Source organism: Helianthus annuus, chromosome 14 (genome assembly GCF_002127325.2).
Source record: "Helianthus annuus cultivar XRQ/B chromosome 14, HanXRQr2.0-SUNRISE, whole genome shotgun sequence".
NCBI classification, from domain to species: domain Eukaryota; kingdom Viridiplantae; phylum Streptophyta; class Magnoliopsida; order Asterales; family Asteraceae; genus Helianthus; species Helianthus annuus.
Window position 1 is genome coordinate 153,780,050 of NC_035446.2, and position 25,332 is coordinate 153,805,381.

The following is a 25,332-nucleotide window of genomic DNA, read 5'->3' on the forward strand; positions in this document are numbered from 1 at the left end:
TGATAAATTCGACATGAGAAGCGTAGGATGGAATAGTCGTTAATGATTATGACTAATCTAACCATCTTACAAATTTCAATGATAGTTTGACGCTTAACAAACTAGGTGGAAGCTTGGGAATGAAGCGGGTCAAACGAAGCAAGTATGAAGAAAAGCATAATCATGATGCAAGGTAAGTATAGCTTACACCTTTTATTTAATACCTATTGGTTTTATAGGTTATGAATAATATAAAGTCTTATTTGAATTGTGATGTTCCGACACGACATGTGCGGTTCGGAACAAAAGACAATGATAATAAACCATGTTTAATGGTTAAAAAGGATTAATACGATTAATTGGTCATACAATGGCTAATAGATAATGAGTTTCGAATGGTTACCTTATAGGGTAAACCAACATAAATAATAAGGGTAAAACGGTAATTCAATCACACGTTGACGATGACCGTTAGTTTTTTAAAGACACTTTATGGCGTAAGCCATAATGGGTCAAACGAGTTAAGAAATGGTTTATAAATAAATGACTGTACGGTGTAAACCGGAGCGAGTCATGTAGATGAGATGATATTAAATACCATCTCGGAAAGATACAAGGTCATTTAGACCAAACGGGTCAAGAGGTGAAAATATCACCATTTGACGATAACGACTAATGACTTTGTCGAGTGTATAATTACAGTAATAAATATTGAATGGATATTTGCATCGCTATTACTTAGTGATTATTAAGCAAAGAATTAAAACGGGTCAATATATTGATCCGAATCAGGTATGTATAATGATTCAACTCATCATTTAAAACTTGAAGTTCTATAAGAGTTAGACAAGGTCAAAATGAACATTTGGTTATCTTTTAGGTAAACCGAATAATTTAAATTATAATCATAGTATTTTTAGAAACATAATAGTTTCTAAACAAGATTATAGTGAAAAGTCGGATTTTTGGTCAAACAAGTACTTAAAAGTCATTCGTCGTAAAAGAAGGACTAAAATTGACCAAAACGCTCTTTTAAGCTAAATCGAGCAAACGACCCTTAAAGGTTGTTTGGAAACGAGTTTTATTATCTAATAAATACTTATAATAAGTATAAAAAGCGAAAGGTGTAAATCTATGGTCAAATGACTATATATGAGTCCTTGCCGTAAAATGATAATCCAATGGGTTAAACTCGGAATACATAAAACACCACATTAAATTCACCACAAATATAATTGTGGAGGAAGATTAATTGATAAGAAATGTGGTAAGATAATGCTAGAAACGAATGACAGCAATTCGTGTAAAAAAAATATGCTTAAAATCCCTTAACGGGTCAAAATAAACATATGAGCGAAAATGGGTTAAAATACTTATGAAATCCGTGATTTGAACTTAATAAGATAGACAATATTGAACTTGTGAAGTTCATAAGGAATTAGGATCAAACAAACATTTTTGTTTGATAAATACAAGAACGGGTCAAAAGTTCATAACTTCATTTTTAAGCCGAATACTTAAAAGTCTAAAATTTTGTTAGTTCGGAGGTCGGATGTTAACTCCATATGATGGAGAATTAAATTACAATCACGTAGGAAGAAACGTGAATCAAATCGGATAAAAAATGAGCAAGTTATGCTCGTTTTCGTAAAATAAGGTTTGGCTGGAAATGTGCAGGTTTTTAAACAAAACCTGCTGGAAAAAGGGACTTATCGCGCCACGCGACAGCAACCGAAGTCACCGTCGCGACACGCGAGAGCCCTCGCGGCCCGCGAAAGCTATGGTCTCCTCGGTCGCGCCCCGCGACAGATCCCCAGACCTGGAAAAACTTTGTTAACTGTTGTTTCAGCTTTTGGACTTGTTTATACACGTTATAAACACCCTAAAATTAACTCATTTCATGTTTTTATGAAATGTAGGTATATTGTAAGATATTAGAGGACGATCAAGCTCAACGAAGAACCGAACACGATCAATATTCAAGCTTCCGCGATACATGTCGTCGTCATGTTTTAAACGACGAACACATTTACAAAATGTGGAAATGTTTTATTTCTTAAAATGCTTTGACGAACCCGTATTTTTAAGTGTATGGTTAACTTTAAATACACTATTATAGTCGAAATTTATATAATAATCGTATAACTGGACTAAGGGTCTTACACATCTGAAGATATATATATGAGAGATCAAAGAACATAGAAAATAATGGTACTTAATTATAGTATGATAGTAATACCATATCATGTCTATACACCGATTCAGGAGGAAACTCAATAAATCTGGGAAAAACCCCCTTTGTGAGAATTAAACCCATGACCTAATGGTCCCAAAGCCTTATCCAACCCCCAATATGCCATTAGGCTATATGCCATGGACATAATGCCGAGTAGTTATAAACGTATGTTTTATAATTATATGATTTAGACAAACACACGTTGTTTTTTACAATTTGCACAAAAGAGTTGTAACCGAATAACCTTACATTTGATGTATGAATAAAAGCTAAAATTCATAAAACCATTAAAAAAATTAATACACATTTCAATGCATCATTTTATCCCATAATTTCCATCTAGGGGTGAAACTTAAAAAAGAAAGCACCGAAGAAGTTGCTTTGCAAGATCAATAGCTATCAATCTACCACTACCGTCTGTTCCACCGAGCTTAAAGCTCACATTATTCCATCTTAACTTTTAAAGGCTCACAATCAAGGAACTCATTGATGGTGTTGGACAAAACAAGCTACAACTCACTATCGATATTCCGATTTCTTTCCCATTTACTACATTTTCCCTCACAAGTTATCGATGACTCCATACATCACTCTCAACACCTTTTTTATTTCTCAATTTTGTCATACAAAGATTAGACATGACATGTTACATGCATCGGTAAAGTATGTTTTCTGGATTATCCAAATCGTTCAAGAGCATCTTCCGAGACACCGTTCAAGTGTCCGAGCCACAAAATATAAAAGGTATGCTATCTTTGGTATGCTCAAGAGGTAGAGCATGATCAAAAACACCATACCGCAAGTAGAGGACCATGACTACACAGAACATGAGTTGTTCCCATTAATATGAGATTTATAATTATAAAACAACTAAGGCTTAGTTTTAAGTTTTGAAATATTCAAACAAAATATGTTGTTTTCGGAACTAACTTCAATTAACTTTTTTAAAGAAATAAAAGACTCTCATTCCGTTCCTTTAATGAATAGGAACATATGTATATGCCCTCTCCAAATAAGGTATTTAAAAAAATAGAAGAATTTAAATTTCTAACATAGGTAACAAACGTTTTTTGTTCTAATGGTTAGTTTCATTCTTAGCCACCAAAAATGATTTTGACTGGCTTATCAATAATTAACCGGTAAAAATCACCAACAACTTAAGATTATTATATAAAGTTAGTATTTGCCACGAAAGTTAATTCTTAATCGAAGCTTTACAATTATGACTAAATTTACCCTTTTATATTTCTTTGTTATGGTATCAGAGGAGGTGAGAACAGTTGACCAAACGAGATACATTTGCTATACGTAAATAAACAAACAAACACGTGATTATGTACATAATAGTAACTGGTAAACTATCAATCATGTTTTTCTTGATTGCTTAGCCACCACAAAGATGCGTCGTCGAGCCATTAACTACAGTTATTTAAATAGAATAATAATATAATAAATTTAGAGCTAAAAAGAATAATATAATAAACTTAGAGCATATTTGGTGGGAAAACAAGGAAACATTAAAAATATCTCCCACATTATACAACTATTTGGTCACCCACATCATATAAAGAGTAAACTACCATCTTGGTCCCTGCGGTTTGGTTACTTTTGCCACTTTAGTCCAAAACTCAAACTTTTTGCATCTGGGTCCCTGTGGTTTCAGTTTTATTGCCATTTTGGTCCAAAAATAAAATCAGATCATATTTGTCTTATAAAATCCTGTAATTTTGTCATTTTCCTCAGGGGCAAATCAGATCATATTTGTCTTATAAAATATGATATTTATTTATAAAAAAGAAATGATCATTTTGTCCCTGCGGAAAATGACAAAATAGCAGGATATTATAAGACAAATATGACCTGATTTCATTTTTGGACCAAAATGGCAATAAAACTGAAACCACAAGGACCCAGATGCAAAAAGTTTGAGTTTTGGACTAAAATGGCAAAAGTGACCAAACCACAGGAACCAAAATGGCAATTTACTCTCCTATAAATTTTTGGTTTTAGTGGAAGTATAATACAGAATAAATTTTTAAGTATACAATGTAAGAATTATATAAAAAAAAAATTATATATATTGATGTGATAAATAAGAGGGTTTTTAAACCACCTTTCTTTCAATCTATATATATAATAAATAAACAAGGTTTGGGACACGTGTCGCGTTGTGGTGCAACCACAGTAGATTTTTGGCGGGAAAATGAGGGAATTGTCTAATTCTTACACGGGATCCGTTTATTGAATCCAAACCCGCATGGATTGACCCGGGTATATAAGGAACTAACCCTATTCCTTTCATTCAACACCTCCTCTTCCTACGCCTCTATCACAAACCCTACTAGCGAAAATCCAACACCTCCATCTCAAATCAGTTTTCTTCGTTGCGATTCCTACACTTCCATCACAAATCAGTTTTCTTCATTGCGATTAGTGGAAACGCTCAAGATTCCAACGATTCGGCTTAGTATTGTTTGTTCGGTCACAATCTAGACCAGAAACCCTAATTTCATGGCGATGCGGTTTACGAACAAACAGGTAAAACCTTGCAATTTTGAAATCAATAGTTTTTTAAAATTCATCATAATCTTCGTCTATTCATCTTCGTTTTTTTGTTCTTCGTGTTTTTTTTTTGTTACAGATCTGTGGATAGAATGCCCTAGCCGCCGCCTCCAGCAGTGAAGGCTAGGGTTTCAACAAGTTGATCCTGAGCAAGTCCAGTTTTGATGGTAAGTTTTGGAGTTTTATTTTGATTATTGTGTTTGATTTTAACAAAAACGTTCTTCGATGCACAACCTCTAGAAGGCAAACCCTAGAGGTAATTCCAGATCCGTGATCCACATAATTGTCCAGTTCATCAAATAATCGTTGCCATCTACATGGAAATCGATGGCGATATTCAACTGGCTTCGACGTTCTCACTTGATTGTACGATATGAATTATGAAGATACTCAAACAAGCTGATTTCGAAGATCAGCTATGGAATCACTTCAATCGCCTTCCTCCTAGGTATTCAATATGTTTTAATTCAGTATTTATTTTGTATTTTGATCATAATTTTGTTAGTAATGAAACGAGTGATAAGTAGCAAGTGATATTCGGTTTTGATTTGTATTATTGGTGTTGTAGAATCTTGTACGCAGAATTGGTCTTGCTGATAAACTGTTGGGGCATGAAGGGTGCACAAACACAGTTGCTTTTGTAAGAAAAATAGTTTTTTTTTTGTATAAAACCTCAAAACCGAACCATCAAACCATGAAAACTTGGCCGGTTCGGTTTGTATTTTCACAAAACCATAGTTACCAGTTTGGCCCAACAAACATAGGGTATGTGATGCGTTAGATGTGAATAATGTACGGAATAGTATGATTGGTGAAATCGAAAACCGGTCATCGCATTTGCTTGCGGTAAGTTTTTTGATAAATTGTCTTGATTTTTCAACTTTTAGTTTAGTAGATGAGAAATCATGTCTGAATATTGACATTTTATGTAATTTTTAGATAAAGGAGGATGTTGAGACTCAAGGGGAATTCGTGAATTCGTTAATATGAGAGGTCAACAATGCAATTTATCCGGAAATAGAAGATGTGGGGGCTTTTGTGAATATGAATTACCGTGAACAACTAGGATTAGAACTGGCAACATGATTTTTGTTTTGGACATGATTCAAAAGTATAGTTAGCATTGCTTTGTAATTTTTTGTTTGACGTTTTTGTTGCGTGTTTTGTCTACAAGGTCGGGAAAACCTTCTCATATCCTAATGCAAGACGGCCAGACGACGGCAGCAAGGCTCTTGGCACCCTTAGCTTTGAGGTATTTCTTGTGTTTGACCTGAAAAAAGATTAAGTTTGACTTTTGTAGAATAAAATGTTTATTTAAAAAAAATCTTGATTTATTTTCAAAACCTGTATCTATGAGCCTGTTTCTGACTTGTAGCCAAATTTGCAGATCGGAGATTGCTTGGATGTGGCAATTCTGTAGACTTCTATATCATCTTTATATTCCAGTAGTTCTATGTTCCCATTTCGGCTTTATTAAGCCGTTATGTCCGTATTGTTTGTTTGTGTGTGCATCTGGGTTTGTGTTTCAACTCACAATCAGATAATCGTAGATTTTTGTTGCAGTTAACAAAATCTAAATTAGCGGGGAATTCGTTAATATGAGAGGTCAACATTGCGATTTATCCGGAAATAGAAGATGTGGAGGCTTTTGTGAACTGGCTGGATGATGAACTCGGCTTTCCTGTAAGTTTATCATATGAGCTAAAGCAGGATATTTTGACCCATTTATGAATAAATGGATCCATTCGGGTTATGTTTTTCCTCAAACGGGTCAGTTGAGTAAAATAGTTGGCTTAAAACAGCTATATGTATTTGTGTATCATTAACGTATGTGCACATGACTATAATACATCATTAAGTAAGCTAAATTTTGTTATGTTTTAGGAATTAGGTATTAACAAGATATTGATTGTTGATTGGGACCTCCATCACGGAAATGGTACTCAAAAGATGTTCTGGAAAGACTCGCGAGTGCTGTTCTTTTCTATTCACAGGTATAATACCTGATTTTCTTTTTTACTCGTCCTAATATATGTTTGTAAAACACATATCTTTGTCATGCTTATTTATAATTAACTGCAAACGCGCAGGCATTAGTACTAATAAACTGAAGTTGGATACACATTTTAATATGGTTAAACTTTTCTACTTGTTTCAGGGCTATTAGTACCAATAATTTTTCGGGCACTCTTCCCCCAGAACTTGGAAACCTATCAAATTTGGAACTACTGTACGTTTACTATATGAATCGTATAAGTACACACATATATAGTATCTTATAAGAAGCTAATTCATACAATCTTAACTAAAATTTGCAGGTACCTCGACAGTTGTGGTGCTAGCGGCGAGATTCCATCAACATTTTCCCGGTTAACAAAAATGCGTGAGATGTACTTTTTGTTTTGTCCCGTGAATATACTTTTATCGTTTGAAATAAGTGAAAACCGGATATTTATGATCACACACTTTTGCTCTCCAGGTGGGCTTCAGACAGTGCATTTTCTCGAAAGATGCCTCCTTTTATAAGCAACTGGACAAAGTTAGAGAAGCTGTGAGTAAGAATGGTTATAGTGCACTATTTCTATACGTACACAAATGTAAATGTAAATTACTCATTTTGTGGATGTTTGATTTTGTAGGAGACAACAAGGGAATAATTTTGAAGGTCCTATACCAGCTAATTTTTCAAAGTTAATCTCATTGAAATCTTTGTAAGCTACATGTTTTCCCTCTTTCTACATTTTCTCTCTAGATATCTCCGCCTATGTTTATTCAGTTACATGAACTTTTGTAGGCGAATAAGTGATTTGCAGAATGTGAGTTTATCTCTTGATTTTATCACCAGTTTAAGGAATCTAACTGACTTGTAAGGCACACAAATCTCTGAGACAAAGAGTGAGATATATATAACTTAAATGTCATGGATGGGTTTTTGTTGCCACCCCTATATATAAGAGGTGGCAGAATGGGAGATTAAGCGGATCGGGTAACGTGTCGAAATGGGTTGCGTTGAGTTCACTTTTTGTCTAACTTTTGGAATAACAAGTGTGTTAAGTATTATTAATACAATAATTACAATATTAATCCAATTTTTGTGTGATGTAATTAAAACTACACTTTTGGTAACTCTGGATCCATTTGATTTATTTTACCCATTTTACCCATTAGAGGAAAAGCATACTTGCAAATGGGTCGAAATTGCCCCTTTATTGTATTTCTATCTTCTTATGAAGTTTTCAGATTTATACCAAGTTACTAACCATTTTTCTAATGTTTTGACTAGAATTATAAGAAACGCATTAGTTTCTGGTCCTATTCCGACAGGCATTATTGTATGGGAGTTTTTAGAAACACATTAGTTTCTGGTCCTATTCCGACAGGCATTATTGTATGGGAGTTTTTATCCTACAGGTGATGATGGTTCACACATCGTGATCGTTGAGGGAGCTGGTGCTGGATCAAAGTGCATCAGATTGCTACACGCCAGTTGATGATTCCAAACATGTTGCAGATTGGACAATTCTAAAGAAACAAGGACAACGCTTACAACAATTCCGATTACACTTAAAACTGGTTAAGCTAGAAGTACCCATAAATACGATAGTTCTTGGTAAGTTTTACTCCACCTATTATATGGTTTACCAATTTAATTGTGTCTCGGGTTGAAAGGGTCGTGTTCGGGCTCATATGTATGACACGATTTTTAGGTTCGGGTCGTGTTTGGCTTCGTCTAAATTTTTCAGGTTCGGGTCGGGTTGAACCTGCTAACTCACAAACACGACCCATTTAGCAACCCTACTCCCGGGTTGGATCTAAAAGCGTTTGGGGCAAAAGCATATAATTTTTTGGGTATGGATTGGGTCAGGTTGGGTTGGCCCAGTTTCGCCTAGAATTTTTACAAACATGATAACAATAATTATGTTAATTTAATAATGTTCATATTTTTTATTACAATGATTTTGGGGGTTTTAGGAACTATAAATGCTCGCCTACTAGCTTTATTCCTGATTATTAGATGTGGAAAAGTAGGTGGGTAGGTGGGTTGGGTAACTGGTCAAAAAGGGTGAGTTAAAAACATGTAACTTTTGCTTTGTTTGGTAAGGGATGAGTAATGTGCCCATTGTGTTTGGGCCAAAATATGTAATAAGGAAGTATACATATAAAACTTGGGTGATCTAGGGGCAACCTTATATGTGTGTGTGTGTGTTTATAGTTTGATTTGTTCAGCGGTAAAAGGTTATCACAAAATGAAAGTTACCTTTTCTTTTCAAAGTAATCTAAACTTTTTGCCAATTGAGAATCCAATATTTTTTTCTTACTTCATTAACAGTAGAACTCAATGAACTGAAGTTTGTAGTTCTAACTTCATTACATCCCATAGATTATAAATGGCACACCAGAATAAAAAAAGAAAATCTTATGGAAGACTTGTGTATAATACACACACTATTTTGTTTATAGTCTTCGTAGTTGATAAATTTCTGTATTGCAGGTTAAACCTTTGAAAGAACTTGCATTCAATTCTCAAAATATAACAGCGACCATGATGTCTCGCCAGTTTCAAGTTATGCTTGATGTTTTGACCAATCTTCTCTTTGCCAGGCTTCCCAAGTAAGAATATACTCATTTATTTTTTAGCACTCTCAATAATGAAGTCTCTATTCCAGTTCACTATATTTAGATATCTGGCTGTCGTATTTGAATGTGAGAAGATGAATTTTTTCATTGTACTTTGGCCATTTGACTGAAGTTTGTAATTCAGGCCTAGGAGAAGTAGTCTTCCGAAATCAGTAGAAGATGATGATGACATTGAGGAAGAAGCAGATGAAGTGGTTCCCGATGGTGTTGAAGAGGTAAAGTTAGAACGAGTCAACCTGGAACTGAAAGAACGCGCCCGGAACTTGCTTTTTGACGATATTCGAAAGCTTTCCCTGTTTTATTGATACTTCTGGAGATGCACATTCAGAGAAGGAAGGGAATCTTTGGATGATAACTGGTGGAAGATCCACATTGGTAAGATGCAATATGCAAATTTTGTTTGAAAGTCTAATCGTTAACCCGATTGAATTACAAGTGGCACAAAATGCCCTAGCCGCCCCTTCAGCTATGACGGCTAGGGTTCTGGTCATTAGTCATCAGTTTTTCGCTTCAAGCAACAGTTCTCTTCTAACTTTATTTAATCTTATTTAGTCTTCTTTTTATAGGTAATTAGTATGTGTATGTGTGATTTTTTGTTGTTTCCGGTCAGACATTTCGGTGAACGCTATTGGTGCATTTAGACATTTTAGTTAATTAGCTTTGATTTCTTAAAAAAATTAAACTATATGGGTTGTGTTAGGATGAAAATTGTGATCATCAATCCAAATCTGCTGCTATTGATTGAGCAATGGATGTTCAAACAAGCTTACGACCCGAGTTACCGAGTTTTTTTCAATCAAGATATAATCCTTAACCATCTAATTGCAGCCATATATGTTATCATAGCATTGCTTCTGTTGATTAACCTGCACATGCTTTGCTGTATCTGCACTCTAAATTACCGGATTCACTTTTTATGGTTGCTCATTGTTCCCTGGGTGCTGTGGCTCGTGATCGTAAGTAACAAACATACTATAATGTTTTCATATTCTTTGTATGTAATCATAGTTGTCAATAGCAATCGCTACGTTCGCTATAGCAAATATTCGAACCCTATTCAAATCGGTTTGGTTCACAAAGCGGTATCCAAAAACCGGTAGCTAAACTTTTTTTGTGGGTTGGGTTGAAACCGGTTTGGGTGACAAGAGGGGGAACCGGTATACAAACTGGCGGTTTGGGTCCGGTTGAAACCGATTTTGTAGGCAAATCGGGCCGGTTACGAGAGGACGAACTGGTTTAGCTCAAACTTGGTAAATTGTCAACATATACATTTGTACAGTGTAGACAAAGAATTTGGTCAACAAGTCAACATATTTTGGTAGTGTATAGCCTTTCTAAATTGACCTTACACATGACTTGGTAAATTGCCAATTTTGACCCAATAGTTTGAATTTGGACTTTAAAAAAGAAGTGATGGGCTGCTTTGGGTTAACAAAATACTTAAGTGGGTTGAAATGGGTATGTTATATAAATAAAAGATTAACGAAATGATGAATAAAATTACACGGTGGGTACCCTAAAAAACAAACGGGTTTCCAAAGTTGGATTCAATTCGATTATCAAAACTCATAAGTTAAAGAAGTTCGAATTCAAATCATCTCATCTGAAGATTTGTACTGCGTAATTTGAGGTAAATGTCAATTATTTGTCGTGAAATCACTGATTTTTGGGTTAGTTTGTCAGGGAATTGATGATTTTAGGGTTAATTTGTCGTGAAATCAAGTTAACTTGCAATTGATAATGTTATATGTTTGAGTTATTGTATTAGATACAAACGTGAATGAAGATTGTATTCAAGATTAAGTCCATAACCTGCAACTCACCACTTTGAGAAATTTTCATAATTAAAGGACAAAATGGTCTTTTATTACGAATCACAAAAAAAAAAAATCTTTGTATTGCAGCGAAAGAGGCAGGATATGTATCCGAATTGAAATATGAATTAAGCTTCCATTTAATTCTAAGGCAATTTTGACCCGTTTATTATGAAATGGTTGATTTGAGGTACATTTGATCTCCAACAAGTAAAACGGGGGGCTAAAGTATATTGTTAATTAATACAACCTATTAAATCACTTTATTCAGTAGGGACAATTTTGTATATCTGCTTTTTTGTAATTTCATACTTACTCAATTTTATAATATCAAATATATCTTATTCTTTACCATTTATTGCATAAAGAATGATCTTTGATATTGTTTTTATACTTACCCGATTTTATGCTTGATTTGTCATGCAATTGAAGTTAAATGAAAAGTCACTTGATGTAGCAGCTGGAATATAAAATTTACCTAATCTGGGCTGGAAATTGAGATTAAGAAAAGTAGCTTATTAGCCGACAAAGTAAATCACTTAGACCATGTGTAGTGGAAGGGGAAGATAATGCCCCCACCCTAGGGCATTTTACGCCATGTGGCGGTCCAGTCAGCAAAGGGGCATTATTGGGCGTTTTCTAAAATGGGTGTAGTGGGGATGTGGCATCAAATAAAATAAAGAAAAAACACCTAAAAATCTTATTGGATAACAAAAAGGGAGATGAAAGATGATTGGACAAGGAGAAGGGGGCTAGGCGTGGTTCAAACCATGCCAAGGGGGCTTTTTTTGATTTTTTTTTTTAAAAACACCCTATGTATATGTATTGGGTTTTGGGCGTTTTTGGGCTTTTTTTATTTAAAAAAAAACGCCCCACTACGGGGGGTCTTACAATCACTAGATAAATGGCGTGTCTTCTTAGGTGTACGCGTTTCGAAAACATTCTTATACAGAGATCTCATTATGAATTAAAAAGGAATTAGCTTTACATGAAAACTTTGAATACATATGGAGGCAAAGTTAGGATACTTATGAAACCGAACTAAACATTTGTGGTGAAGAAGAGAAAAAAGATACTTTAGAGGTTCAAAGTATTATTTATATACTTTTGTTTATTGTAAATTAATTTTTCCTAACCCGGGAAGTTCCCGGGTGATAGCCTAGTCTCTTTATATGTGACTAGCTTAAGACCCCGTGTGTTACACGGGTTGATTAAAAATAATATCTCATCATCATCGTCGTTTACATAAAATGTTATGAATAAATACACACGTGTTGAAACGGATCAGGTCAAAACCTTTTATTAACCATCAATATGCAGGATTCACAATTCGTTGAAAATCTCATTATACACCACATTAGTTGTTTTAATCATCGCCACAATACTTTTAATCATCGCCATGGTTATCTTTAATCACCCCATACTATTTGTGTTCAAATTCTATAAAGAAAATCTAGCAATATGACCATTTACTATTAGGATTTGGATAAGTATTAATGCTATTTTAATTATAAGATAATTTATGCTCAAACTTACAATATGACCATTTACTACTTCCATGTACGTATAATCACGAGTCTTGGTGTAATAATTTAAGTAGGCTTCCTGACACAAAACAACTTTAGTAGATAAATCCTTGTTGACTAAATAGGTTTTCCCCAGCTGAGTATAAATATCACCATTATACACCTGAAACATCAAAAACCATCATATTAATATCTATTTCATATATCAAAACAATATTCCGATAACTACCTGAAAAGCTGAAAAAAAGCTTTGCTCTCTTCGATTTCTTCTAAAAGTTCGTCATTTTTATGCCGTTTACTTTATATCTCTCCGACTCTATTGTACGAATGCTAATAGTATGAAAGGCATTTTTATAACAACCCTCGGTAAAACCGACACCCTCATAATATTTCTGACACCCTAATATATCTTTAAATATATCAATATGTCTATATATGCACCCCGTATGTGAAAACCGAGCCCAAAGTAGATTATATATATATATATATATAGTAAATTAAAAACAATAAAAATTAAGTTGAGGCGGGCCGCATGGGACCTCACCTCAATATAACGCGGGCCGCGCAAGGGTGTAACCAGACTTCTCTTAAATCATAAGTTCATGCGGGCCGCGTACAAGTTTGGTTAAGTTAAAGCGGGCCGCGAGTGTCCAGAATTGTGGCATAGCCCGGTGCGGCCACGTGTCCGATGCGTGTCGAGCCTATATGGTGACCGGACCAAGCTACGCCGTTGACCCAGGTTGACGCGGGCCGCGTAAGGGTTGGCCTGTTCTTTACGCGGGCCGCGTGGAGAAGCGATTACAGCCCTATATAAGAAGGCAACGGGCTTTCAGTTTCCGTCGTTCATTTCCTTTCTTTCTTTCTCAATTTCTGTAGTAGTATTATTATACCCGGGCATTATACCCCCTAAAATAGCGAGGTTCTGCTACGATGTAAGTATTATAACCCCTGGAGACGTATTAGATACGCTGCTCCATTGATCTAGGGTTCCGTAACGGCTGTCGTGGTTCTGCCCGACGTAGTCGTTGGAATGCCGTCTCGGGGAGGGTATTACTAATGTTAAAATGGGTTATTATACTAACACACGTGCATTTGTGTAAATTATAGATATTCACCAGGAAACCCTAAAGAATAACCTAAAACAGCAATGTGAGTTATCCTCTTTTTGTTAAATGCTTTTACAAAACCTTGCATACTTTTCCATGCGAATAACAGTTATTGAGTATTTGTAAGAATACAATTATCGTGGGTATGTTGGGGTTTTGTATACAAAATTGGTTACAACCTGGTTAAGGAGTAACATTTCCACAAGTCAGGTGTCGACAGTACCAACGGGTGATAATTGATATAACTTGGAAACAAATGTAATTGCGGGATCACCCTCAATACTGTTCACTGTGAATTTTATTTAAACTTGATTAAACTGGGATTCACTCACCAGTATTTCCCACTGACAAAATGTTTTTAAAACGCGTTTCAGGTAACAAAATGTGAAAGCCAGATAGAAGCCAGCTGGACAGCATTGGAGGCTTGGAAAAGTGGCAATAAAGTTACCTAATAATAAAATGGATGTTTTATTCAATAAATAGGATTTATTCCTATGAAATGTGTGTATTGAAAACTTGGGTTTTACCCATATGTTTAATGTTATAAAACATGGTGGTTTACTCTGATTAAATATATTTCCTAACTACGGTCCTGATGAAAATTTCCGCTGCCAAATTTGATAAATAAATGTGATACCACCGAAACTGGCTCACGGCCGCCCGTTCCCGGGAGATAGGGATCGGGGGTTGTGACAGAAGGTGGTATCAGAGCTATGCCACTGATTCAGCCACAGAAGTGTTCTGCTGACATCAAAATTCAAAGTGTTAGGAAATAATTTATGGAAATACGTGTATAATTGTATTTCTTGCTATGTGTTATCTGACTATTTGTTAGTTTACAGTATGAGCGACCAAGGACCTTCTGACGCCTATCGTCAACTGTCTGGTTCGCCTAGGAGCGAAGGCGCCTCCTCTTCTCAGCCTGCCCTCTCGGGGTATTCTGCTGACACAGAAGAAGGAATCTTTGTGTTTAAGGCTCAGTCTGAAGAGCCATTTCCTCAGAAAAAGAGGGGATAGTTCAGTAGGGGAGCGCATGAGCGTAGGAAAAGAATGAAAAAGTTGCAGGAACAGCGAGTGTTAGCCGCAGCAAAAAGAGAAACTGATGCTTATAATCAGGACATGCTCAATAGGGGTATCGCTAATATCCATATTTTAGCAACCACTGCTGCTGACCCAAACCTGGAACAAATGCTAGCACCACAACCACAAAATCCTGACCAACCCATGGAAGTAGAAAACCAGATAGAAATGCCTGATTACAACCCGGAGGAGATACCTAGGGTACCTGCACCTGATCCCCTAGACCCAAACAATTACGACCCCTGGTGGGATGATATTAGGGACTACGTGCAACAAAACCCAATACAGGAAAATGTGCCAATGCCCAACTAAGGAGCTTACCCAGGGTTAGATCCTCAAGATCCCTACAACATTAGTGATGCCTATGTTAGGGAAATTTTAGAGAATCCATACCCGTACCAGGCCCCTATGCCTCCGTATCAGGAACCCGTACCCCAGTTTCCAAACCCAGTCCTAGAACCTGCACCCCCAATGAGTGCAGAAAATGTCCAAGAACTTAGGACTTTTGGGGAGGAAATTTTAGAAAGCAGTGATAAAATGCGACAGGTGGGAGAACGCCTCGTATGGAAATACGATAAGCGTAATATGGATTTTTGGATGAATCGATATCAGTGAAGGTGATGGCGGAAACGGTAGTAGTAATAATAATAGTAAAATAATATATGTGTGTATGTGTTAAAAAAAAACAAAATAATACGGATGCCTACTATTAGTATTGTAGCTTTACATTTCAGTCAGTATTGTAATTTAAATTTCAATACTAGTGTGTAATGATGCATACTATATAAATAGAGTAAAAGTCGCAATGCTCGACGCTTTTGGTTAAAAGTGCGTGTCATGTGATTGGCTATATTCAAATATTAATTGTGATATTAATATTTGATAAATTGTTTAAAATTCAGATGGCCGACGAGGAAAATCAGGATAATCTGAATAACGATAACCAGAGTAACATTAACGTGGTTAATGAGAATCCGGACAACAATAACAATGGAAACCAAATGGATAATAGTGCCGTTCAACATATAGTGGCACAAGGAATTATAGATGCAATGCCATTTATTGTCACACCCCAACCGATGGCGGAATCATCGGGGCGCGGCACTGAGCGAAACAGATTGTTCAGAAGTTTCCACAACAACTATCATACAATTCAGTTATATAACACGTCCCATACCGTGTCCCAAATAATAACAAGTTATCATAGAAATCAACCAAACAATATGGGAACTGTTCCGACGACTCATGTTCTTAATTATTACAGACCGAAAGTAAATATTGTTTTAAGACTTCTAGACGACTAACTGTAAATCTTACTGACTACAGGTGCCAGTACAAGATCTACAGATAATTATGGCCCTGGAACAGATACGTGGACACTGTCCTAAGGTCACAGGCTCCTAGAAGCTTATTATTGCCTCGCTTCCCTAGCACGCTAGTAGCTTAAACACCTGTCACATACGTTAAAATAAAAGTCAATACATATAATGTAAAGGTGAGTACACAAGTTTGATATAGCATATAGAGTTCGAATAGTTTACGCATAACCAAGCACGTACACAAGGGCAAACGATGCATGTAAATTATCAACATGGGACCATCGATACCAATGACTTCAAGTTGACTGTCCGAGACAGTTCGCAATACATGATTACCACCGTAATCCATGCAAGTAATTGTCCTTAGCAACCCCCGTGGGAACGGGTGCTGAGTCCAAACTATAGTACAACGTTGCTAAAGCAGGCAGATAGCACTCCACGTGTAAACATAATAAACAGCAATCATTTAGACAAGTAATACATGCAAGTAGGTTAGCGTTCAAATAGTTTGTGTTGTTTGTGAAATTGATAGATTACGTATGTAACACCCAAAAGTGCTGAAAGCAAAAAGGGATCGAGTATACTCACAGTGGTTGGTTGTGGATTGAAGGGAGCACTGAGAATAGGTTAGCCTGAATAGTTCGATAACACAACGATGAGTAACGCGGAAAAAAGTAAACAATGTACTTGGATCGAGTAGGCCATTCGATCGGACAGCAGTTCGATCGAGTGGGCTGTTCGATTGGTTTGAAAGTCCGTTCGAACATCCATTCGATCGGCTGGCTGGCTCGATCGGCTGGTTCCTTCAAGTGGATTGTTTCTTCCTTTGATGTGAAGGATGTGTTTGTGTATGATGGTTTGTACTACCTTTCAAGTTGGCCGATCGAACAGCTGTTCGATTGGTTAGCCCAACCGATCGGTTAGCACTTCATTGTTTTCAAATATGTCACTCGATCGGCTGGCATGCTCGATCGGGTGACATTCCAATGTTTCGAAAAGTCTAAGTGTTTTGAAGTATAGTATTTCATGATTCGAGCAGTAATGATTACAATCGAGTGGCGTAGTCGATCGAACAGTACCTCGTCAATACTACACTTTGTGAGTTGGTGGGTCTAAGTGCTAGTCGATCGGTTAGCCTAGCCGATCGGCTGGCATAGTCGTTCGGTTGGGCTGTTCGATCGAACAGCCTAGCCGTTCGGCCAGCTTCTCGATTCGGTTAACCTTTCACTAAACACTTGGTTATTCCCGTTAATTGTTGATGTTTTAGAGATATTTTGACTACGAGTTGAACCACAAAGCTGAAGTCCCTACTTAGTCTACTGACTCGAGCAGGAATCACCCAAGCTCGGTCAGAGACGGTTTGGAACCTAAGTTTAACGTTTAACCCGAAATCGGTATATCTCTCGGTAAAACCCGAATCTTGAACCATGTGTTTGTTTAGATTGATTTGTAAATCGGTTCAAGTCTCGTTTTCACCTTGTTGAGTGTAAAAGAGTTGAAAGATAGATGAAAACCCATCTTCCAATCCTTTTTCACCGTGAAATGTTAAGATCTTTGGAAGATTTTAGGTTATTGATGTGGAAATCGGTTAGATCTAGCTTATTCATGGTTGAATGAAGTCAAGAACATGAAGTTCTTGATGAACACCAAGAACACCATGATGACATCACTCAAGAACACCTAGATCTTGGTGATTTCATGGTTGAAATCCAAGTTTTGAAAGATAGAAAGATGGAGAATCGATTAATGAACAAAAACGTACAAGGATTAGAGTGAAATACTTACCGGTTTGAGAGAAATCTGAGATTTAGTGAGAAGAAGAGGCTGGTCGGTCAGAGCTTTTCCAAAAGTGGAAAGGTTGACAAAGACAGCCCTATTTATAGGCTTCCAAAAGAGGAAAGGGTCAGCTGATCGAACAGCATCCCTGATCGAGCAGCTGTCCGATCGAACAGTCCTGTTCGATCGGCTAGCCTGTTCGATCAGGTTGCCCTGTTCGATCGGCTAGCCTGTTCGATCAGGTTGCCCTGTTCGAACGGCTTGCCTAGTTTTGAGTGTTTTGCGACGATTTCTGATATTTCGAGTTCGATGAACGATGATTTGAGAATGATAGAATTCCTAATCAAATTACTTTTAGTCTCAACTACTATATCTAACATACAAGCATCCTTCCAACCATTTCGGGTTTGATTTCCATTGAGTTTGATTCACCTTTGAGTCTTGATTGATTTGATTGATTCACCACACACTTTAACATAAAAATGAACATGCACAAGTAACACATAAGGCACACACACACGTATAAAAAGTACTAAAAATCCCCACACTTGAGTTTGATGATTGATTTGATTAGCTTGATTATTGATTGACTAGCTTTATTGCATTGTTACTTCCTATCATTCACAGTCGGTCGTTGATTCACAGTTCGAATATCGGTCGATTAGTTTGATTATACAACACTTACTCCAAATAATACGAAAATCAAAATGAAACTAAAATGAAATAAATCTTTATTAATCTTTAATTCCAATAACAGTCAACCCTTGACTTTGACTTTGACTTTTGGAAAACACGGGGTGTTACAGTCTCCCCTCCTTTAGGGAATTTCGTCCCGAAATTAGGCCGAGAACCGTACATCGCCGTGTGATTTTACCAATTTGACGCTTCAGATCTATCTGAACAACTGCGGGTACTTGGCCTTCATGTCACTTTCGAGTTCCCAAGTGAACTCCGCGCCTCGTTTGCCTTCCCATCGTACTTTCACAATAGGAATGCGAGAGCGTCTGAGTTGCTTGGTCTGTCGGTCCATGATTTCGACAGGCTTTTCCACGAAGTGTAGCGTCTCATTGACCTGAAGATCGTCGAGTGGTATTATTGCGTCGTGGTCGGCTACGCATTTTCGAAGGTTTGAAATATGGAAAGTCGGGTGGACATTGCTGAGTTCCTCCGGTAATTCGAGTTTGTAGGCAACTTTACCGATCCTTTCCAGAATCTTAAAAGGTCCAACAAATCGAGGCGCAAGTTTCCCTCTTTTGCCGAATCGGACTACTCCCTTCCAAGGTGATACCTTTAGGAGCACGTAGTCTCCAACTGCAAATTCGCGGGGCCTGCGTCGTTTATCGGCGTACATCTTTTGTCTGTCCCGGGCCTTTACCAAATTTTCCCTTATCTGGTGGATCTTGTCAGTCGTTTCTTGCAGAATCTCGGGCCCAGTCAATTGTGAATGACCGACCTCGTGCCATACAATAGGCGAGCGACATCTCCTACCATACAAGGCTTCGAAAGGTGCCATTTCGATGCTGGAGTGATAGCTATTGTTGTACGAAAATTCGACCAATGGTAGGTGTTTGCTCCAACTACCACCAAAATCGATAACACACGCACGGAGCATGTCTTCAATAGTACGAATCGTTCTTTCAGTCTGTCCGTCGGTTTGCGGGTGGAATGCGGTACTCAAATTCAGCGTCGTACCTAGAGCTGCTTGAAAAGTTTCCCACAATCTCGATGTAAACCGAGCATCGCGATCAGAAATGATGTCTCGAGGCGTACCATGATTCTTAATGATCTCGTCGGTGTAGATTTGGGCTAGCTTGGCCACCTTATAGTCTTCTCGTATTGGCAGAAAGTGGGCTGATTTGGTTAGACGGTCGACTATAACCCAAATACTGTCGTGACCTGATGGCGTGGTCGGAAGCTTAGTTATGAAATCCATAGCTATGCTTTCCCACTTCCATACGGGTATCGGCGGTTGTTCGAGTAAGCCTGAAGGTCTTTGGTGTTCAGCCTTGACTCTTGCACAAGTTAAACAGCTACCAACATATAGAGCAATATCCCTTTTCATCCCAGGCCACCAGTACTTGTAGCGAAGGTCCTGGTACATTTTGTCCGCACCGGGATGAATGGAATATCGGGATTTGTGGGCTTCGTTCATGATGATCTTTCGCAAATCTGTCCTCCTCGGAACCCAGATTCGGTCCAGATAATAGAATATCCCGTTGGCTTTGCTCACGAGCTGAGTTCCATCGTGATAGATTCGTTCTTTCTTCAACGTACGCTCGTTAAAGCAAGCGTGTTGTGCTTCACGGATGAGAGCTTCGAGGTTATACTGAGCCTGGATGTTTCGAACACCTATCACGTAATTCTTTCTGCTGAGGGCGTCTGCAACTACATTCGCCTTGCCTGGGTGATAACGGATCTCACAGTCGTAATCGTTGAGAAGTTCTACCCATCGGCGTTGACGCATATTGAGTTCTCTCTGGTTAAAGATATGTTGTAAGCTCTTGTGATCGGTGAAGATCGTACACTTTGTACCATACAGGTAGTGTCGCCAAATCTTTAAAGCAAAGACAACTGCGCCTAGCTCGAGGTCATGGGTTGTATAGTTCTTCTCGTGGATTTTGAGCTGTCGAGATGCGTAAGCTATAACCTTGTCTCGTTGCATGAGAACACAGCCAAGTCCAAGGTTTGAAGCATCACAATAGACAACGAAGTCATCGCTTCCGTCCGGCAGTGTAAGAACTGGTGCATGGCACAGCATGTGTTTGAGGGTTTGGAAAGCAGTCTCCTGCGCGGTTCCCCACACAAAAGGCTTGTCTTTATGAGTAAGGGTGGTAAGCGGTACAGCAATCTTTGAGAATCCTTCGATGAATCGCCGGTAGTAACCAGCTAATCCGAGAAAAGAGCGAACTTCTGACGGATTCTTTGGCGTAACCCATCCCTTGACTGCCTCAATCTTTGCAGGATCAACGTGTATACCCCGACTATTCACAATATGACCCAGAAATTGAACTTCCTCCAACCAGAACTCACACTTGGAGAACTTGGCGTAGAGGTGGTTTCCCTGAAGTAACTCGAGAACCAACCGCAAATGCTGCGCATGTTCGGCCCTCGATCTGGAATAGATCAGGACATCGTCGATAAATACAATGACGAAACGGTCTAAGAACGGTTTACACACGCGATTCATCAGATCCATAAAGACCGCGGGTGCGTTGGTCAAACCAAAAGGCATGACAACAAATTCGTAGTGGCCGTATCGGGTTCGAAAAGCGGTTTTGGGTATATCTTCCTCTTGAATCCGCAACTGATGGTAGCCTGAACGTAGATCGATCTTGGAGAAACACTGAGCACCTTGTAGTTGGTCAAACAGATCGTCGATTCTTGGTAAGGGGTATCGGTTCTTGATGGTCAGCTTGTTCAATTCCCGGTAATCGATGCACATTCGGAACGACCCGTCCTTCTTTTTGACGAAAAGGACTGGTGCGCCCCATGGAGAAGTGCTCGGGCGAATGAAGCCTTTTTCAAGTAACTCTTGGAGTTGGTTTGAGAGTTCTCGCATCTCAGATGGAGCGAGTCGATACGGAGCTTTGGCCACTGGGTTGGCTCCTGGAATAAGGTCGATTCGAAAGTCGATATCACGGATTGGAGGTAATCCAGGAAGATCATCAGGGAACACCTGAGGAAATTCTCGGACAACAGGAACATCCTTGACTTCAACTTTCTTTTTCTTGTCCGTCTCTGCTACAACAATGTTGGCCAAGAAGGCTCGATATTCCTTGCGGAGATATTTGCGAGCTTGAAGACAGGACATGAGCTTGAGATCTTTCGCAGTAGTTTCACCATAAACACATAGAATATCACCACTAGCTAGCACAAAACGAATCATCTTATCGGCACACACAACTTCAGCATGGTTTTCACGAAGAAAGTCCATGCCTACTATGACATCGAAACTTCCGAGCTGCATTGGAATGAGATTAATCGGGAATATATGATTGTTGAGCTCGAGAGTACAATCACGGAGCACAGAATTGACAGCAATGGTTCTTCCGGTAGCGACTTCTACTTCGAATGACGACGAAAGATAAGAGCGCTTACGTCTAAGAAGTTTCTCGAATTCAAGGGACACAAAGCAGTTATCGGCTCCAGTATCAAACAAACATGATGCATATATACCATTCACAAGGAACGTACCATTGACCACGTTGTTGTCGGCTTGAGCCTGACGTGCATTGATGTTGAAAGTTCTGGCGTGAGCGGCTTGTTGTTGAGGCTGTTGTTGTTGCTGGGGTTGTTGGGCTTCTTGTTTCACCACCCTGTTCGGGCACCGGTTCGCGAAGTGGTTAGGGTCACCACATGCAAAGCAGGTCCGAACATTGTTTGCCGGGGCCTGTGCAGCTTGAGGAGCTTGAGGAGCAGGTAGCAGGGCTTGGTTAACAGCGGCTTGAGCTTGCGTTTGACGCGGACCATAGCGGCAATTCGCAGTGAAATGCCCGTAAACGTTGCAGTGGGCACAGTAACGGCAGGCCACACCCACCGGGTGATGATAAGAACATGTAGCACAGAGTGGGTGGGGGCCGGTGTATGCACGCTTAGCTGGCGGCGCATTGATCACTGGCGCAGTGCGCTGTGGTTGTTGCTGTTGTGGCGGTACTGACTGAAGAGGAGCAGCATTGGTTGCGGCGGCGCAATTCTTGTTCTTCTTTCTTCTTCTCGAGGACTTGGAGACTTGAGCAGTAGGGTTGTCGGTTGATGCGGTAGTAACTTGATGCAACGACTTGGATGGCTTATCCCAGACACCAGCCTTAACTCGCTTGTCGTTAATCTCAGCAGCGAGTAGGTAGGTTTCCTCGATTGATGCGGGTTTGGCGGCGAACACATAATCTGCAACACAATCTGGAAGAGCACGGATGTATTTCTTGATGGTCATCTCGGGAGTCTTGACCTGGTCTGGACAGATAATGCTCAGTTGTTTGAAACGGGCAGTGAGGCCAGCATTGTCTCCCTCCTTTTGCTTGATACTCCAGAACTCATCCTCCAACTTTTGGCGTTCGTGGGGAGGACAGAACTCGTCCATCATGATCGCTTTCAATTCTTTCCACGTCAGCTCGTATGCAGCGTCGTTCCCGCGCTTGTTCCTTTCCGCGGTCCACCAGTCCAGAGCTCGCGACTGGAAGACACCGGTAGCATTGAGAGTACGGAGGTGATCTGGGCATCCGCTTTGACGAAGGGTGACTTCTACCGAGTCAAACCAATGAAACAGAGCCGTAGGGCCATCTTCACCGGTAAACTCTTTTGGCCCACATGCCTTGAATTGTTTGAAGCTAAAAGTAGCTTTGTTGGAGTCTTTGGGCGTGAGGGTTCGGGATTCCTCAGATGACTTGCTTGCGTTCTCGAACACATCACTGACGGCTTTCGCCACGGTCTTAGAGATGATAGCAGCCAGACGTCGATCTCTTTTCTCCTGGCGGGTAAGACGCGAGTGTGATCTAGGTTGTCCAGATGACGACATGGTCTGCAATAGACATCGTCACAGGCTCAACACAACGAATTCGAGTCTCACACGTTCTTAGATCTCTAAAGCTTAGAATCACGTCGCATCTCTCGTCACGTAACACATATAATCACATAAGCACATAATCATAGAGGCACATAAGCACAGAAGCAATTAGGGCACATAAGCACAGAAGCAATTAGAGCACATAAGCAATTAAGCAAATAGAGCACTTAATTTCCTAAACACGTACGAAATTTTATCACAGAGGTAGTTAATGTCACGTAATTCCTCCTAACAGTACTTAGTAGCACACTTAGTTTCCTGACTACCTCTAAGTTTCGAATATAGCGGTCACATACAACACATCGAGTAGCTTAGTATGGCGTAGCGTAGCATACTGGTTTCGTTTAGATCACATCAACAGGGATTTGAATCGAGAAAGAATAGCAACAAAGATCACGCAGATCGATAACAAATGGAGTAACCAACAAATCTTAAAACACGTAAGCAGGTAAATCATATAAAATCAACGAAGCAACACTCAAAATCGGAAAATGGATTGTCTGCGGCTACTAGACTTTGACTAACCATGGCAATTTAACTATTCACAGTTGACTTGTCGTCACTTTCGACTCTAGGGGACATGTTTCTGCCTCGATTCTTGGGCATTATGCATGCGCATTCTAGGCCATACTCGTGAGTTCAGGTCGTTGGAGTCCGTCAATTGCCTTGGCGAGATGAAATAAAGTTGGAATAACTGCCAAGGTTAGGGTTTCACCCCTAGCTCGGCAATTTCTTCCTTGTTTTAAGAAAATTTAGAGGAAAATTTTCATCAAATTACGGGTTTCAGCCCTGATTTGGTATAATTCTCCCCCGTTTGTTGATAGAAAATTGCACAAAATAATTGGCAAGATTTGTAATTTAGGCAGGAATTTGCGGGTTTCACTCCTAATCCCGTCCAAATTACAAAATTTGGCTCGGAGTTCGGATGTAATGATAGAATAGAAGGAAACAACATAAAATAAGCACATAAACTTGGTCTCTTGGTTCCTAACTATAGTCTAGGTCTCTAAGACAGCGATCCGGACTAGATCGTGTCTAACCTAATTCCCTATAGTTATGGCTCTGATACCAATCTGTCACACCCCAACCGATGGCGGAATCATCGGGGCGCGGCACTGAGCGAAACAGATTGTTCAGAAGTTTCCACAACAACTATCATACAATTCAGTTATATAACACGTCCCATACCGTGTCCCAAATAATAACAAGTTATCATAGAAATCAACCAAACAATATGGGAACTGTTCCGACGACTCATGTTCTTAATTATTACAGACCGAAAGTAAATATTGTTTTAAGACTTCTAGACGACTAACTGTAAATCTTACTGACTACAGGTGCCAGTACAAGATCTACAGATAATTATGGCCCTGGAACAGATACGTGGACACTGTCCTAAGGTCACAGGCTCCTAGAAGCTTATTATTGCCTCGCTTCCCTAGCACGCTAGTAGCTTAAACACCTGTCACATACGTTAAAATAAAAGTCAATACATATAATGTAAAGGTGAGTACACAAGTTTGATATAGCATATAGAGTTCGAATAGTTTACGCATAACCAAGCACGTACACAAGGGCAAACGATGCATGTAAATTATCAACATGGGACCATCGATACCAATGACTTCAAGTTGACTGTCCGAGACAGTTCGCAATACATGATTACCACCGTAATCCATGCAAGTAATTGTCCTTAGCAACCCCCGTGGGAACGGGTGCTGAGTCCAAACTATAGT

The 25,332-nt window shown here is 38.9% G+C and overlaps 1 protein-coding gene across 6 annotated transcripts; it reads left to right on the forward strand.

Moving 5' to 3' along the window:
- The first annotated feature begins 4,527 nt into the window (after positions 1–4,527).
- On the forward strand, positions 4,528–9,952 carry LOC110907618 (probable LRR receptor-like serine/threonine-protein kinase At1g56140). 6 transcript variants are annotated; one of them, XR_004879663.1, is made up of 13 exons: positions 4,528–4,753; positions 4,857–4,944; positions 5,952–6,029; positions 6,165–6,193; positions 6,341–6,460; positions 6,662–6,771; positions 6,936–7,007; positions 7,096–7,167; positions 7,257–7,328; positions 7,417–7,488; positions 7,572–8,387; positions 9,270–9,388; positions 9,540–9,952. XR_004879663.1 is itself a non-coding variant. In XM_035983390.1 (11 exons), the coding sequence occupies exons 5-10, from the start codon at positions 6,728–6,730 to the stop codon at positions 7,645–7,647; spliced, it is 408 nt and encodes a 135-aa protein (XP_035839283.1). In that variant the 5' UTR covers positions 4,528–4,753; positions 4,857–4,944; positions 5,952–6,029; positions 6,165–6,460; positions 6,662–6,727; the 3' UTR covers positions 7,648–8,387; positions 9,270–9,521. The 6 variants fall into 6 exon arrangements, 2 of the variants coding, with proteins under 2 accessions (XP_035839283.1, XP_035839284.1); XR_004879664.1 differs by having other exon boundaries at positions 6,165–6,460; positions 7,257–7,332; XR_004879666.1 differs by having other exon boundaries at positions 6,165–6,460; positions 7,096–7,160; positions 7,257–7,332.
- The last annotated feature ends 15,380 nt before the right edge of the window (positions 9,953–25,332 follow it).